This window comes from Haliotis asinina, chromosome 12 (assembly GCF_037392515.1).
Source record: "Haliotis asinina isolate JCU_RB_2024 chromosome 12, JCU_Hal_asi_v2, whole genome shotgun sequence".
Taxonomy (NCBI): Eukaryota; Metazoa; Mollusca; class Gastropoda; order Lepetellida; family Haliotidae; genus Haliotis; species Haliotis asinina.
Genome location: NC_090291.1, coordinates 56025570 through 56044354, shown reverse-complemented (window position 1 = coordinate 56044354; position 18785 = coordinate 56025570). Strand labels below are relative to the sequence as shown.

At 39.6% G+C, this 18785-nt stretch overlaps 1 protein-coding gene across 1 annotated transcript in view; it reads left to right on the top strand.

Annotated features, from left to right (window-relative positions):
* The window catches only part of LOC137258673 (sodium- and chloride-dependent glycine transporter 2-like), an 86360-nt gene that overhangs the window by 46780 nt on the left and 20795 nt on the right, over positions 1–18785 (top strand). The window contains exons 2-7 of the mRNA XM_067796364.1: positions 1041–1227; positions 1433–1564; positions 1767–2061; positions 2519–2651; positions 11925–12059; positions 16115–16218. Of these exons, the coding sequence (XP_067652465.1) occupies positions 1056–1227; positions 1433–1564; positions 1767–2061; positions 2519–2651; positions 11925–12059; positions 16115–16218 (971 nt within the window). The 5' untranslated portion in view covers positions 1041–1055. The remainder of the gene's footprint in view (positions 1–1040; positions 1228–1432; positions 1565–1766; positions 2062–2518; positions 2652–11924; positions 12060–16114; positions 16219–18785) is intronic.

Here is an 18785-nt window from a genome sequence, read left to right as displayed (position 1 = left end):
TTGGAATATAATGACATGTGTCAATAAGTCAGCAAACCTGACCACCCGATCTTGTTTGTCACGTCTTACGGCAAGCATTGGTTTCTGAAGACCAATTTTAACCCGGACTTTTACGAGAAGATGACAGAGACGGAGCATACTCGTTAACGATCACCTAAATATTACGTTATGTTGTTGTTTATAATTTTCTCGGAACTATAAATAACCCATATGATGATTAACCAAGTCAATTCAGTTATAAATAGATAATTCAGAATAGATAAATAGTAGCGACACATGTTGTGATAGGGAAAGAGCGAATGGAACCCTGTTATTGCGCACACTTGTGTCAAGCTCGTTACAATGTAGCCAGCAAGGCACAATATACCCATGAGAACTGCAGAACGATGCAGTTTCTGTGTCGTTCACCTTCTGTTGGGCTCTTCTGTGCAAACTCTTCGCCCTTCCCCACATGTTCTAGTGTAAAATATATGACAATTGTTCTTTGACAGACAAGGATTCATGTTGCGTAAAGACCTTCAAAAGTGTTACACTATCTCACAGAACCCCCATTCTATGCTATAATAAAACATCCTTTCATTGAACTGTTTGCATAATGATGTACGTCTATAGACACGTCACCGGTGGAACAATCAGCTTTCTGGAAAAACGAAGAGCTTGTCCATATCTTCTTTTGGTGATTTAGCCTCAGTCAACTCTGCATCACCATTTATATACTATAACTGTGGTAAGATATACAAACATATCGCTCTCTAGATTGTGACAATTGCATCATGCTAAATTTGTACCTGTCCTGAGTGTACTTACCTGATACATATACGCAAAGAATAAAGATTGTAATCTCGCCACAATCCACAGATATAAATGCACTTACCTGAAAAGAGCACATACGTACATTCATTTACTGTAAGCATTTCACTGCATCCTCTTCCTCATGACGCCGTTAATTCAACAAGACCAATATCAACCATGAGTTACGAACATACACTGCAAAGCCACTGGATAGGATGACCTAACACGTACATTTGCCTCACTGCCAGGTGCCAGCTGCAGATATGGAGACTCTTGCCATGGAAACAGCTGATGACAAAGACGTCCAAGAGATATCGTCACCTGCAAGAGGGAACTGGTCAAACCAGTTGGACTATGTAGTGTCTGTGTTGGGTTGCATTGTCGGCTACGGCAATCTGTGGCGGTTTCCCTATATCTGTAACAGGAATGGCGGTGGTGAGTTGCAGTTATCTCTGTATCGTTATTTGCCTGTCTTTTGAACCCACTGACATGTAGTTTGTCTTCGCTGCATACAATCTTACTTCCACTGACCAGGATTATTGACGCCAACGTAGATCAGACACCGATAAACAGCAGTGTTTCCAGACGCGTGTTCTGTTCTGTTTATCAAGATATTTGGACGATGTTTAACATGTTTCAGGAGCATTCCTGATCCCGTTTCTTCTGTTACTTGTGACTTGTGGACTGCCACTCATGTTTCTCGAGATTTCAATCGGTCAGTTTGCTGCCAAAAGTAGCGCACACATATGGGACGTGTGTCCAATCCTAAAAGGTATTTAAAGTGGACATAAATTCTCAATGATTATAAATAATTCTACAGTCATAAAACGTGTTTATTTATTCACGCAATACACTTACATGGCACAGATATAACTATAACAATTTCGATAGATAATATTTTCTATATGCATGCCCCACTCAGAAAACAAAATCAAAAGCATCAATGCGAACATCTGTCATTGTTATGCCAACAGGCATTGGCGTCGGTCAGTTCCTTGTATGCACGTGCATTGTCATCTACTACCAGACCATTATAGCCTGGTCAATCTACTACCTGGTTATGTCATGTGCTTCTGTACTTCCCTGGTCAACATGTACCAATGAGTGGAACACGGAGTCTTGTCTGGAGGAAACCCTTGGCAATGTCACAGCGAACAGCATTGCTCGAAACAAAACTTATGGTCAACCGTCCAACACAAAGAGCATCGTGAACGCAACGACAGTTCCACAGTTTGCATTTGTCCACACGGATGTGGAGGAATTCTGGCAGTAAGAAATAGTATTAAGCATTCGTTATTACAACTACTTGCCCACCTTCAGGACGGAAAATTACATCATTATTTAATAGTCAGGAGTGAGTGAGTAAGTGATTGAGTGTAGTTTTACGCCGCACTCAGCAGTATTCTAGCTATATGGCGGCGGTCTGTAAATAATCGAGTCTGCACCAGACAATGCAGTGATCAACGACATGAGCATCGATCTGCGCTATTGGGAACCAATGACATGTGTCAACAAAGTCAGCGAGCCTGACCACCCGATCCCGTTAGTCGCCTTTTACGACAAGCACAGTCGCCTTTTATGGCAAGCATGGGTTGCTTAAGACCTATTCTACCTCGGGACTATAATAGTCAGGACAAATGAAAGGAAAAAAATACATATATCTTATCAAACAGTAACCAGTAAGCGCTTCCTTGAGTCTTCAGGTTGACTGTTCTGAATGTTTCAGGCACAAGGCTCTAGGTGTGTCTGAAGGGGTTCATCAAATTGGCCAAGTTCAGTGGCATCTGGCTCTGTCCCTGCTTGCATCTTGGACACTTGTGTTTGCATCACTTATCAAAGGAGTAAAGAGTGTAGGAAAGGTAGGACATTTGTCATATGCTGCACTGAATGAATGAATGACTGAATGAATGAAGTCTACACCAATAAATACGTTAAAAGGTATTGGTAAACAGAATTCGTTGACGGATTTCTAACTTTTCGCTTTAGTGAGTGAGTGAGTGAGTGAGTTAATATTTAACGTCACATCGGCAGTATCTCAGCCATATCGTGACGAGAACATTTAATTCTGAAATGAAATATATGCCTATTATAAAACCTGTCAACGAAGGACAGTAAAAGAACTAGAATATCACAGAGTAGAATATAAAACTAGTAACTATACCTAAAACAATTTATCTATAGAGGACAATGCAATATAAAAATGGGCTATAGATTGCTAACAACTGAAAGTAGATCACCATACTAGGGACCATGGGGACTTACAGTACCTTTGCTACCTGCATGGACCCTAGCTGGATTTACATCATCCCCTCAGGCGTCAGCAATTCGGGAAATCTAGCCATTCAGTGAAAAGACACTTATTCTACGATTAAAAACATGGAAAGTTTGAAATTACTTTGAATGTTTGTGGACTTACGTACCCTCTCTGGAGGACAATAGTTTTACAGTACTTCAACCCCCTTTGAGGATACAGTCACTAACAAGCACAGTTAGCAATTAAACTTCCGATAATAAAATATTATCTATTTACAATTCATTTAATAAATCTAGTTCTTTTAAAAATCCAATAATTAAATGAGAACTGATATTAGGAAAAAGGTCCTTCATACTACGTGAATTAAAATAGGTATCCCTTGTGGTGGAATATTCCACGCAGTCAAGCAAGAAATGCTTGACCGTGATTCTTTCATCACAAGGGATACAAAATGGAGGATCCTCACCTTTCAAAAGGTATTTATGCGTATATCTGGTGTGACCAATACGACATCGTCGCATAACGACCTCTTCAAATCTGGACTGACAGCCCAAGTAGGTGTAACCAATATACGGTTTTTATTCATGTAATTTTATACTTTATGTGGTTTGTATTTACGAGTGAGTGAGTTAAGATTTAACGTCACATCGGCAATGTTGCAGCCATATCGTAACGAGAACATACGTGACATAAAAAATATATATGTGTGCATACTATGTAGAACCTGTCGACGAAGGACAGTAAAACCACTAGACTATCACAGTTAATATTAAAACTAGTGTGGAAACTTATAAAAATATAACAGTATCATTATTTGGACAGTACAATATAAAAACAGGCCATAGATCGCCAACAACAGAGGGTAGATCACCATACTAGTGACCATGGGGACTTACAATACCTCTGCTACCTGCATGGTCCCTAACTGGATTTACACCATCCCCTCAGCTGCTAGCGATTGTATGCAAGATTAGCCACAAATTAAAATGACACATATTCTACGGCTAAAAAGGTGGAAGAATAAATCTGACTTCAACAGTTTTTGGACTTACGTACCCTCTCAGGAGGACAATATTTTTACGGTACTTCAACCCCCTTCGAGGATACAGCCACTAACAATCGTAGTTCCTGATTCGACTTCCAATCTTAAAATATTTATCTATTTACAAGTCATGTAATAAATCTAATTCTTTTAAAAACGCAATGATTAAATGATTACTAACGTTACTAAAAAGATCCTTCATAGTTCCCGATTTAAAATAGTTATCCCTTGTGATGGAATATTAAACACAGTCAAGCAAAACGTGCTTGACTGTGATTCTTTCATCACAAGGGATACAGAACGGAGGATCTTCACCTTTAAGTAAATATTCATGCGTATATCTTGTGTGGCCAATGCGACATCGTCGCATGATGACCTCTTCAAATCTGGACTGACAACCCACGTAGGTGTAACCAATGTAGGGTTGTATTTCATGTAATTTGTTGATACCGACTTGAGTGTCCCACCTTTTCTGCATCAGATCACGAATGTAAGGCCTAATGGTAGCTTTATAATCAGTGTGTGGAATGAGAATTGGTGTCACAGATTTGTTGAGTGCTGCTTTAGCAGCAAGGTCAGCGAGTGTGTTCCCAGAAATGCCAACGTGGCTGGGTAACCAACAAAAGACGATGTCGCATTGGCCGGTAGCAAGATCATTATACAATTCAATGATTTCTATTAAAAGTGGGTGTTTACAAGAAATATTTTTAATAGCTTGAAGGCAAGAAAGAGAGTCAGAAAAGATTATATATTGTTTACGTTTGGGGTGTCTTTGAATATATTTAAGAGCTGTTAATATTGCATTTGCTTCGGCAGTAAAAATGGAGCTGTTATCTGGAATTCTAGAAGATATTGTTCTGGATCCAATGACAGTGGCACAAGCAACTGCACCACCGTCCTTGGAACCATCTGTAAATAAGGGTTTGTACTTGCTATATGTACTTTTTAATTGATTATATTCTTGTTTATATTGTAAATCATTAGTTTCTGATTTTTTAAATGAAGTTAATGTTAGGTCGACTTGGGGCCTAACCAACTGCCAAGGAGGAGAAGAAAGAAGACGGAAAGGAGCTATGTTTTCCAGCCCAATGCCGGTCGAAGAAAGAAAGGGTTTAATTCTGAGCCCTAGAGGTGGAACCAGAGAAGACTTCTTGCCGTACAAATCCTCATGAAGGGGATTGAATACACAATTATAGGCAGGGTTAGATTTATTGGAGTATAATTTAGTAATGTATTGTAAAGACAATTTTATACGGCGTTGTGTAAGAGATGGTTCATCGGCCTCAACATAAAGACTGTCAATAGGTGAAGTTCGAAAAGATCCAAGACAAAGTCTTAAACCTTGATGGTGGACAGAATCAAGAAGTTTAAGGTTGCTTTTGCAGGCTCCACCATATACGATGGAGCCATAATCAAGTTTTGAACGGACGAGTGATCGATATAAGTGTAAGAGGGTAGTTTGATCCCCTCCCCACTTTGAGTTGGAAACAACTTTCAACAAATCAAGTGCCTTCAGGCATTTAGCTTTAAGGGATTTAATGTGCGGTAAGAAGGTTAAATGAGAATCGAAAATAAGTCCCAAGAACTTGGCCTCCTTTACGACTTTGATGGAAGTGCCATTTAGAGATAGTTCAGGGTCCTTATGTGGCTTATATTTTCTACAAAAGTGTATACAATTAGTTTTAGACTGAGAAAATTTAAAGCCGTTTTCAAGACACCATTTATTTATTTTGTTTAAACACAACTGCAATTGTCTTTCAATAGTATGCATATTTTTACCTCGGCAAGAAATATTAAAATCATCCACAAAAAGTGATCCATCAATGGAATCGTTTAAAACCTTGGATAAACTGTTTATCTTAATACTAAATAATGTGACAGACAAAATACTGCCTTGTGGAACACCCTGATCCTGATTATAATGATCAGACAGGGTAGAACCCACTCGGACTTGAAATTGCCTGTCTTTTAAAAACTGTGATATAAAATGAGGTAAACGACCTCTCAACCCAAAATCATGTAAATCCTTTAAAATGCCATGCTTCCAGGTGGTATCATACGCTTTCCCGAGATCAAAGAATATCGATACAGCATGTTGTTTATTTACTATAGCATTTTTGACAAAGGATTCTAAACGTACCAAATGATCAGTGGTACTTCTATTCTTCCGAAAACCACACTGAATATTTGTAATGAGGTTATTGGTTTCCAGATACCAAATTAATCTGTTATTTACCATTCGTTCCATGGTTTTGCAGACACAGCTGGTTAATGAGATCGGTCTGTAATTGGAAGGATCAGTATGATCCTTACCAGGTTTGGGTATAGGGATTACAATGGCATTACGCCAAGAAGGAGGAAAGTTTCCAGATGTCCATATTTTGTCAAAGATATCTAAAAGTGTGACCAGACATGGTTCAGGCAAATGTTTCAGCAGCTGATAGTGAATATTGTCATCACCTGCTGCTGTGTCATGAGCTTGTTCAAGAGCAGTATATAGCTCATGCAACGAAAACATTTCATTATAGTCTTCACCGTTATCCGATTCAAAATGAATGCTTGTCTTCTCCTGTTGTTTCTGATATCTCTGAAACTCAGGGACATAATTTGCTGATGAAGAATTTTTGGCAAGAGTTTCGCCAATTTTATTTGCAATTTGACATTTGTCAGTAATTAAATTATCACCATCTTTGAGATGGCGTACGGTAGATTTTGAACCTTTACCTTTAATTCTTTGAACCATGTTCCATACTTTGAACACTGGCGTGCGTGAATTAAGTTTGGACACATACTTTCTCCACGATTGGCGTTTGGTTGTTTAAAGGTACGACGCGCCTTTGCATTCAGTATTTTGAATTTGTCTAGGTTATGGACAGTTGGATGACGGCGAAAATAATGTTCTGCCTTTTTCCTCGCTTTTCTGGCCTGTTTACAATCTGCATTGAACCACGGTTTTCGTACATGTGGAGTCGTAGAGGACTGTGGTATACACTCATCAGCTATTTTATTTAGAATGTCAGCAAAAGTGTGAATTGGATCAGTTACATCACTGAAACATTCAGGTCGCAGTTTTGATTGACACATAGTTTGATATAAAGACCAGTTAGCCTTCGAAGAGTTCCATCTTGTAAACGATGGAGAATCGGATGGAGTAATTTCTGAGAGGATAGTTGGGAAGTGGTCACTTCCACAAAGGTCATTATGAACTGACCAATCAAATTCATTGAGGAGGTTAGAATCAGCAAGAGATAAATCCAGAGAAGAATAAGTGCCAGTTGCAGGATGCAGATAGGTGCTTGAATCATCATTAAATATGCACAGGTCATTATTTGAAATGAAATCTTCAATTATTTTGCCTTTAGTGTTAGTGTTAGTACTGCCCCAGAGTGGGTTGTGACCGTTTAGGTCACCCATAATAACACATGGTTTTGGGAGTTGGTCATAGAGTGATTGAAGGTCAGTATGTTGAAGTGTTGAAGAAGGCGGAATATCCAGAGAACATAGTGTAAATGCTACACCCAGAGTCAGTCGCACTGCAACAGCTTGGAGATTAGTGTTTAGTATAACAGGGCTATGAATAACAGCTTGCCGTATAAGAATAGTAGAGCCTCCAGTGGCCCTATCACCCAGAGGGGAAAGAGAATGATAGGCGTTAAACTGGCGTAAGTTAAAATTATCTGTCTGTTTCAGATGTGTTTCATTCAGACAGAATGCGGATGGTGTGAGATCCTGGACTAAAAGCTGTAGTTCATTGAAATTAGTTCTTAGACCTCTACAATTATACTGTACGATATTAGTTAAATGACCTATCTTTTAGGTGGATGGATAGGGGATCTACCCCTTGCTTTTTTGGAGGGCGACAAGCTAAGTGCCCTGGGATGGATGTTTTCTGACACATCCATGTCCTCCAATGAACCATATTTGTTAAATAATTGAAGATGGTTCTCCGAACCCTTTGAAGCTCTGACACCTTTTTTCACTGTTTCGGCCCTAGTCTTGACTGTATTTTTAACTGTTTTCTTTGAACTTGTTTCTGGACGAGTCTTCTGAGTGGACTGAAGCAATGACTGTGATTGATCCTGAACTTGGATCTGACTGTTCATACATGGTTCCGAAGTCTGAGTAGACTGTTCTTCAGGTATAAGAAGGTGAGGGGTGTCAGCTGTTACCCAAGTCAAATCTGTTTGACACTCTATGGAAAAACTAGTGACTGCCGAATTTACTCTTGACAAACTTTCAGACGGTGTCTTAATGACTGATGCATATGAAACATTGGGTACTGTTGATTCAACAATCTTTTTAGCATCAGCGAAGCTAATATTTTGAGTAAATTTAACTTTGTTGATTTCCATTTGTTTTTTCCATACTGTACAGTCTTTGGAAAAGGATGAATGATTACCGGAACAGTTTGTGCATTTTTTAAACGTACTTTCACAATCTTCAGTTACGTGTGAAGTCTCGCTACAGTGAGCACATGTTATTGGCTTTGTGCACGTGTTGACACCATGACCATATTTTTGGCATCTGAAACATCGCAAAGGATTTGGAATGTAAACATCAACTGACATAGTGCAGTAACCAACCTTGACACACTTAGGAGGATTTGGTGAAGAGAAGGAAAAGAGGTACGTATTTGTTGGAATGACATCATTATTTTTCCGGGTGGTGAATCGCTTGACATATGTGACTCCCTGATCCTTCATTTCAGAAACGATGTCCAGTTCTGACATTTCGGCCAACAAACGATCCCTGTCTCTAATGATACCTTTGCTGCTGTTCAGTGTTCTGTGTTCAGTAACTGAACCCTGGATTCCAGCAAACGTTTCTGTATTCATCAAGTTAGTGGCTTGCTGTTTCCTGCTGCATTCAATCAGAAAAGATCCTGAACGCAAACGTTTTATATTCTTCACCTCACCTGCAATGCCATATATGCCCTTAGAGATTACGAAAGGGTTTAGTTTAAGTGGTGTCTTGTCTACACTACTGAGAACCAGAAAACGTGGCCAATTGTCTGTTGAGTTGGATGACCTCTGTTCATTATCATTGTCGAGCTGACGTTTGGTTTTTTTTGTAGGGGTTTGGTAGTCCATGGTAAGATTATTTTGATTCATCATCCGGGCTCCCCACCCACCACGGAGTATCACAAGGACAATGCTAATTGCAAGTGGGTTTCCTACTTGCAGCACCAAGGATACCCGGATGATATACTCCAGCAGAAAAATTATAAATAATTACTCCACCAGATTGGCGCATGAGCCACCGCTTTCTGGGCATAAGACTCTAGGCAAAGTTCAAAACAACATAATTCAACATGAAACATGTTTTAGACAATAAAGCCAAGACTAAAAGCAATCAAAATTAATTCCAAATCATACTTGTGCAATGATAAATAAATTTATAATCTATGCACAGGGCTTGGCATGACCAGCCGATTGGTTGAACCGGGCCCATTCAACCTCCCGTCTAGGTGAAGTAAGGGTCGAAGGGGTGTGTTGAGCAAAGGGAACGCGGTCACAGGCCCCCAGTGCCCTCAACCCCCAGACTCCCGTCCTCCACCGACACAGGGCCGCAACCCACGGCAAACGGGTTGGTGGACCAAGTATGCCCCCGGATCCACACGGGGGGTTGGCGAGCACTTAGCGTTACCCAGCACCCACCACGAGGAGGTGGCTCGCCACGGGTGCCTCTTTTCGTTTTAAGTATATACACAAGGATTGTTAATAAGTGAAATCTACGAATCGTTTCACATCAGTATCGCGTGTATCCGCCACGTGGCTGTACTGTGGTTGGATGACAGCCTCTATCCCGCTCTTCATGCGGATACTTTAACAAGGCAACTGCCGACAGTCCTCATGCAATTTTGCCTCCAATTCCAATTCACTCACACTTTGATCAGGCACACTTTATTTAGGGTCATTGCAGACCAAGGGACAGTCTCAATGGCTATATTTTGCTGGATGCAAACTCTTGAAGCATGTTACCTAAGTTTCGGCACACCTTTTCATATGCAAAACTTGTCATAGTTTAAATGAAATGTGATACTAAACAATGGCATCAAAATGTGTTTGATTAACTTCCGTGTGCATATTGATGAGGCTTTCAGGTTTGCAAACTGTTTAACATGTGAAATGAATATCACGCTCATCAATGTTCACCAGAACATAGTCTATTTCCCTTTCTTCTGATGAAATATCAGATGCATAACTCTTGCTCGAAAGTTATTTTAAAAGGATTTGTATACGAGCGCCTGTTGTCATCACTATTTCATTCAAGTAAATTCATAAACACATATAATGAAAAGCTGACAGAAAGGATCGTGCAAAGGTTTCATGAGTACGATGGAACTTCTCGGCAGCGATAATGAATGACACTCGCAAATGATAAAACAAACCCCAAAACGCATTAATACCCGATAAATAAAAAAGATTTCCTTTTGGGATTTAGTGCAGGCCTGATATTTATAATCTTGAAAGCTAACCTAATAGGTAATATGAAGGGAAAATCCCATTCTTAGCCACACATGAACCAGGAAATATGGTGATATCTCATGATAATATAATACTGAGTGTGTTGTATAAGAATGAGCTTAGTTGTACGCCGCACTCAGCAAAATTCCAGCTATATGGTGGTGGTGGCGGTGTTGTGTTGGAAGATGGGTGGAGTTCATTCGCACAACTTTAAATTCTTTTCAAGAACTTCATTTGACATCAACAAGGCGATGAGAACGCACGCGTCACCAAGCATGTGCTATGTATTAACTGAAATGTTAAATGCATTTAAAGGTAAAGTGTCGACTCTTTCAAACTGATGACCTGTGTGATTCTAATCCTCCCCTACCTGCTATTGTGAAATGTCTACCTTGTTATATAGGTGGCCCATTTGACTGTATTCCTCCCCTGCCTGCTGCTGTGAAATGTCGACCTTGTTATATAGGTGGCCAATTTGACTGTATTCCTCCCCTACCTGCTGCTGTGAAATGTCGACCTTGTTATATAGGTGGCCAATTTGACTGTATTCCTCCCCTACCTGCTGCTGTGAAATGTCGATCTTGTTATATAGGTGGCCTGCGTCATTGTATTCCTCCCCTACCTGCTACTGTGAAATGTCGACCTTGTTATACAGGTGGCCTATGTGACTGTATTCCTCCCTTGCCTTGTTATACAGGTGGCCTATGTGACTGTATTCCTCCCCTTCCTGCTGATGTGAAATGTCGACATTGTTATATAGGTGGCCTATGTGACTCTATTCCTCCCCTACCTGCTACTGTGAAATGTCGACATTGTTATACAGGTGGCCTGCGTCATTGTATTCCTCCCCTACCTGCTACTGTGAAATGTCGACCTTGTTATACAGGTGGCCTATGTGACTGTATTCCTCCCTTGCCTTGTTATACAGGTGGCCTGTGTGACTGTATTCCTCCCCTTCCTGCTGATGTGAAATGTCGATCTTGTTATATAGGTGGCCTGCGTCATTGTATTCCTCCCCTACCTGCTACTGTGAAATGTCGACCTTGTTATACAGGTGGCCTATGTGACTGTATTCCTCCCTTGCCTTGTTATACAGGTGGCCAATTTGACTGTATTCCTCCCCTTCCTGCTGATGTGAAATGTCTATCTTGTTATATAGGTGGCCTGCGTCATTGTATTCCTCCCTTGCCTTGTTATACAGGTGGCCTGTGTGACTGTATTCCTCCCCTTCCTGCTGATGTGAAATGTCGATCTTGTTATATAGGTGGCCTGCGTCATTGTATTCCTCCCCTACCTGCTACTGTGAAATGTCGACCTTGTTATACAGGTGGCCTATGTGACTGTATTCCTCCTCTACCTTGTTATACAGGTGGCCTATGTGACTGTATTCCTCCCCTACCTGCTGCTGGTTGTCCTGTTGATCAGAACTCTGCTACTTCCTGGAGCAGTGGATGGCATTGTCTTCTACCTGAAACCAGATCTCACCAGGCTCTTGGATTTGCAGGTAGGCCAGTTAATTAGTTGTCTGCAACGCATGTATAAGATGTAGAGACAGGAACAGCCTGTACGCTATTTTTTTAGTATAGGGATATTTATGATACTGTGATATAATAGAATAAGATATATGTCCTGTAATGATTTTATGTATGTATGTATGTATGTATGTATGTATGTATGTATGTATGTATGTATGTATGTATGTATGTATGTATGTATGTATGTATGTATGTATGTATGTATGTATGACATAATTGCCATATTTTACATTCTACAGTAACCAAATCTCTGAGAGACAGAATTAACTGAACTTTCCTCTAATGGCTGCAACAACATCACGTCATAAGCCAAGCGTGAGTAAGTGAGTTAATATTTAAAGTCACATTGGCAATATTGTAGCCGTATCGTGACGAGAACGAACGTGACAAAAAAGAATATATATGCATATTATGAAGAACCTGTCGACGGGGGACAGTAAAACCACAAGACTATCACATTTAGTATTTAAAACTAGCGTGGAAACTTAAAAAAATAATAGTATCACTATTTTGACAGTACAATGTAAAACAGGCCATACATTGCCAGCAACAGAGGTAGATCACCATACTAGGGGCCATGGGGACTTACAGTACCTCTGCTACCTGCATGGTCCCTAGCTGGATTTACACCATCCCCTAAGCTGCTGGCGACTATATGCAAGATTAGCGACAAATTACAATGACACATATTCTACAGCTAAAATGTGGAAGATTAAATCTGATCCCAAATGTTTATGAACTCACGTACTCACGTAGGAGGACAATAATTTTACGGTACTTCAACTCCCCTCGAGGATACAGCCACTAACAATGCTATCTGCTAATTCAACTTCCATTCATACAATATTTATCTCCTTAGAAGTCCTGAAGCAGATCTAATTCTTTTAAAAACGCAATGATTAAATGACAACTAACATTACTAGAAAGATCCTTCATAATTCGTGATTTAAAATAGTTATCTCTTGTGATGGAATATTCAACAGTCAAGGGCAAAACATGCTTGACTGTAATTCTTTCATCACAAGGGATACAAAACGGAGGATCCTCACCTTTTACCAAGTACTCATGTGTATACCGCGAATGGCCAATACGACATCGTCGCATAATGACCTCCTCAAATCTGGACTGACAACCCAAATAGGTGTAACCAATATACGGTTCTATTTCATGTAATTCATTGATACCTACTTGAGTGCCCCGCGTCTTCTGCATCAGATCACGGATATAAGATCTAATTGTAGCTTTTTAATCTGAATATGGAATAAGAAGTGGTGTCACAGATTTGTTCAGTGCTGCCTTGGCAGCAAGATCAGCCATTGTATTCCCAGAAATGCCTACATGGCTGGGTAACCAACGAAAGACGATGTCGTTCTGGCTAGTAGCAAGATCATTATGCAGTTCAATAATTTCAAGTGGATGTTTCTTTTTTAATTGATTATAGTCTTGTTTATATTGTAATTCATTAGTTTCTGATTTTTAAATGTAGTTAATGTTAGGTCGACTTGTGGACTAACCAACTGCCAAGGAGGAGAAGAAAGAAGACGGGAGGGAGCTATGTTTTTCAGCTCAATGCCGGCCGAAGAAAGAAAGGGTTTAATTCTGTGCCCTAGAGGTGGAACAAATCCTCATAAAGTGGATTGAACACACAGCTATATGCAGGGTTAGATTCATTAGTGTATTATTTAGTAATGTACTGTAAGGATAATTTTATACGACTTTGTGGGTGAAGTTCGGAAAGACCCCAGACATAGTCTTAAACCTTGGTGGTGGACAGAATGAAGAAGTTTAAGGTTGCTTTTGCAGGCTCCACCATATACGGTGGAGCCGTAATCAAGTTTCGAACAGACCAATGATCGATAAAGTTGTAGGAGGAAATCTTGGTCCCCTCCCCACTTACAATTAGAAATGACTTTCAACAAGTAAAGTGCCTTCAGGCATTTAGTTTTAAGGGATTTGATATGGGCGAGGAACGTGAAGAATCAATCCCAAGAACATGGCCACTTTTACAACTTTAATAGCTATTGAGAAACAGTTCAAGGTCTTTATGTGCTTTATATAGTCTACAGAAATGTATACAATTAGTTTCCGATTTAGAAAATTTGAAACCATTCTCAAGCCGTTTTCAAGACACCATTAATTTTGCTTAAACACAACTGCAGTTGCGTCACAAAAGTATGCATATTTTTACCACAACAAGAAATATTAAAATCATCCACAAAAAGTGATCCGTCAATCGAATCATTTAACGCATTGGATAAACTGTTGATTCTAATGCTAAATAAAGTAACAGACAAAATACTCCTTTGTGGAACACCCTGATCCTGATTATAATGCTCACACAGGGTAGAACCCACTCGAACTTGAAATTGCCTGTCATTTAAAAAGTTGGATGTAAGTTGAGGCAATCTGACTCGCAATCCAAAGCCATATGAACCTTTTAAAATGCGGTATTTCCATGTAGTATATGCTTTTTCTAAATCAAAAAAGATAGACACCGCATGTTGTTTATTAATTATAGCGTTTTTGACAAATGATTCTAAACGCACTAAGTATTCAATGATACTTCTCTTTTTACGAACGCCACACTGAATATCTGTTATGAGGTTATTGGTTTCTAAGTACCAAACTAGTCTATTGTTTATCATGCGTTCCATGGTTTTCTAAACGCAGCTTGTGAGAGAAATCGGGCGATAATTTCAAGGATTGGTATGTCAAGGTTTAAGTATTGGGACTACTATAGCATCTCGCCATAATGACCGAAATTTTCCCGACGTCCAAATATCATCAAAAATATTTAAAAGGGTTTCTAAACAGGATTCTGGTAAGTGCTTCAGAGGTTGATAATTATCAGCTCCTGTAGCATTATCGTCGGCCTGGTCAAGGAGCTCATGAATTGAAAATACATCATTATAACCTTCCCAGTTAGCGATTAAGATTTTTCATTCGTTCAAGTTATTGACCATAAGATGACGATGAAAATAATGCTCAGCCATTTTCAGTGCCTTGCGAGCCTGTTTGCATTCCACATTAAGCCAATACTCCAGCAGAAACATAAAAAAATAACAATTCTACCAGATTGGCCCATAAGCCACCGCCTTCTGGGCATAAGACTCTAGGCAAAGTTCAAAACATCATATATAACATTTGATATAAACAAATGTGCCAAGTCCAAAAGTAAACTTTTTCAAATTAAATTTGTGTAACGACATACAAGTCCATACACAGGGCTTGGCGTGACCAGCGGATTGATAGAATCGGGCCAAATCTATGGTGTGTTGAGCAACAGGAGCACGATTCAGGCTCCTACTGCCCTCAACCACCAGACTACCGTCCTCCACCGACCTGGGACGCAACCCACAGCAAACAGGTTGCCCAATTCGGTCGCTCCTTGCGACCAGCAATAGGGTGCTATGGACCTAGTTGACTCGGGTCCACACGGGGGTTTGAACGGCTCTTGACGTTACCCAGCACCCACCACGAGGATGTGGCCGTTCACGGGTGCCACACGATTTTAGAGAAATAATTACTGTCAAAATCATGTCAGCCTGGTCGTGCATACGATATGACAGTAACATTACGAATTGTTGTCAAATGCCTATACAGCAACAACATTCCACAAGTACATATTTCCGGACATATCTTAGCCACATCCTATTATGTTGGCATCACAATGGACACCAAAGCTTCGGAAGTGTGCTTCACTTTTGTAACATGACACATCACTATGTTAGACGATTACTAGACCATGATGACTATGATCTAGACTTCTGACAATTTTGACAAACATAATCATCATGTAATTCATTTTTAATCCTACTAACGACTGAAGACCGATTGACGTCATATGAAAAATGCCTCATTGAGTTACTTATGGATATTATCTTCCTCCTGATGATGTTATGATTGAATGTGCATCGGTCATGAAATTCTGATTCTTTTACCTGTTGCTTTTCCAATTGACTGTGAACATGGTATCTTCTGAGTGAATATCTTCTGTTGATAATGAACTCATCCCGTGTTTCAGGTTTGGCTGGAGGCTCTGTTACAGTTGTTCTACTCACTAAGCCCAGGCTGGGGTGTCATTGTTACCCTGGCCAGCTATAACAAATTTCATGACAACGCTTTAAGGTACATGTACATTTTATGAAAGGAATTCGGGTTTCCTTAGTAAAAGTTACATAAAGTGGCACATATTTCCATATCATAAGAGAATGAACAGACCCTAAACCGTAATGCTCTCATAATATGGCAGTACCCTGCCTGCAGTATTGTACTGGATTAAACAATGAAGGCCGGGTGGGACAACTTAGGAATGGCCAGCGAGTCCTAACCTGACACACAGACGGGAGCAAGCTACAAAGACATATTTTATATCATTGGAAAGATCTCGAGGAGATGAACACGAAAACTTTATGTGCCAGTGTGTCCACGTGTTAATAAGCTCACAAATTGGCTCTGAAAATGCAATTTTTATTTCTGCAGAAATTTCTGACAGAAATTTCTATTTCTACAGAAATTTCTGTAGAATTTTTTTTCTGCAGAAATTTCTGGCAGAAATTTTTTATTTCACTACCAGAATTATCTAAATTTAACAACATTTGAGAGTATAAGTAATGATACTGCTGCGTGAGTGGTAGTTTCATGTTTATTCCAAGTAATAAGCACTTAGCGTGATCAACTGATCTGTTAGTTTGGTTTCGCTACCAGAATTATTTTAGTTGAATAAGATTAAACACCATCGTTATATAATTTAATCTAGACTTTCTTTAAATGATGTCGTTTTCCCTGTTTAACGCCTATTAGTACCAGACAATTTTACAGTGTGAATTTGACCGTATTTCATTATAGCTTTTACAATTTAAAAGGCTTATGCATTATTCCCATCCGCTTCATTATAACACAGTTGTAACTTCTTAGTGGATTCACGTCGTGAAAGATTAATTTAAAAGTACTGGGGTGCATTTTCCAATCCTAATAAGCCTACATTGATTTTGTATGCGATATGGGTTGAAGGCGAATAGAGGCGAAACCGGACATATACTACATACATACAGAAATAACAATGTAATATATTTGAGCCATAATTTGAATTCATCAATATGCCCGAAAAGACCAGCGTACCAGATGAGATGATAAACAATACCTATGCGACAATGCAAGAGTGTTCAAAGTGACAATACCCGCGAAAATGTAATTGCCTCGTTGAAACAATGATTTATGCCGAAGTGGCCACCGAGTTTTCACACCTGTTCATCCCATTCAAGAATGACTAATGTGGTACAACATCCCCTTTATATTTGTTATTCCTACCTTTTTTTAACCAAGACCCTAGTGAGTGAATTATCGTCCCGTCATGACAGAAGCTAGTGAGAAAAGTTGATTGGCGTGTTTTCGTAACAAAGGCCAGTGGTTGAAATGTTAAACTGAATTAATGTGTTTGTGATGATGACAGTTTATATCACTGTTCTAATGTACCGTCGGCATATTCTCAGTTACATGTTTTTCAAACAGGAATAGAAAGAATTATGTTGGTCACTCGTGGATTCGTACAAAATACAGCTTTAAACGTTTTGAAAATATTCCAATCATTATGATTCATTCATCCACTTCTAAGCATACACAATAGAAGAAGTTGTTATCCATAACTATTATACACTGAAATGTTGGGTTTTGTACATACAGACCTTGAAACTGACAGTTTTCACCCAGTTCCGCCCGACCCAGTCATCCGGGAAAAATGGAGGTAGTTTGTTTGCAACCCACAGACGTAATAACATGTCATGTGTACAGGAATCGCACCCGCCTGTCTGTTTAATTACATAATGTGACAGAGACAGACCCCAGGTGCACGAGCCATAAATCATTGTAGTTTGTTTATGGTGTATAGCCTGACAGGTGTTAAGTTGGTCAATGATTGAAGTTGAGTATTGCATATTGTCATTAGCAGACAAGCAGAGTGACAGGTGACAATAAACAGACATTGCGCTTTGTCTTTGACATAGACTGCTTGTCACAATCAATATATTTTCTATGTTTCCATATACATTATTTAAAACATTTCAGTTTTCAGGCTGAACAGTGAAATTAGCATTTCTAATACTACACATTTTTTTTAAAACATGGATCGCAAATATGCAGGTACTGTACCAGTGTATTGTTATTACTGCCGACCCAGGATGCTTGTAACCACAACAAGCATCTCTTGTTCTCCCGCTTCGACCGCAAAGATAATCTTGCACACATCACTTGTGTTTATACGAGTTGGCTTCCCGGTTCAAACTAATCACTGCAAATGTGCTATGGGTGGTGAAACCACTTTCCCCCCTGCGCCGGTGAAGCGTTTTTTAATCGCGTTATTTTTCAACTTCATAACTTTAATTTGCATTTTTGATAATTTGTTACCGAACCGAATCAGAATCTGCAAAGAACTGTTTTGTGTTGCATGTGACCTTGAACCGACAAGACGTACTGGATATACTCTATAAAACGTCTATTGTCCATGCAGCACCAACTGGCATTGTTTCGGTGTATTCCACGGGTGGCCGCTCTCTGGCTTGCGCAATTATTAACCGCGGTGTCCACTCAAGGACAACTGAACCGGAACGATGACCACTTATAGAGACAACGTGATAAACTACCAATTAACAGGTGTGAATACTCGGTGGCCACTTCGGCATAAATCATTGTTTCAACGA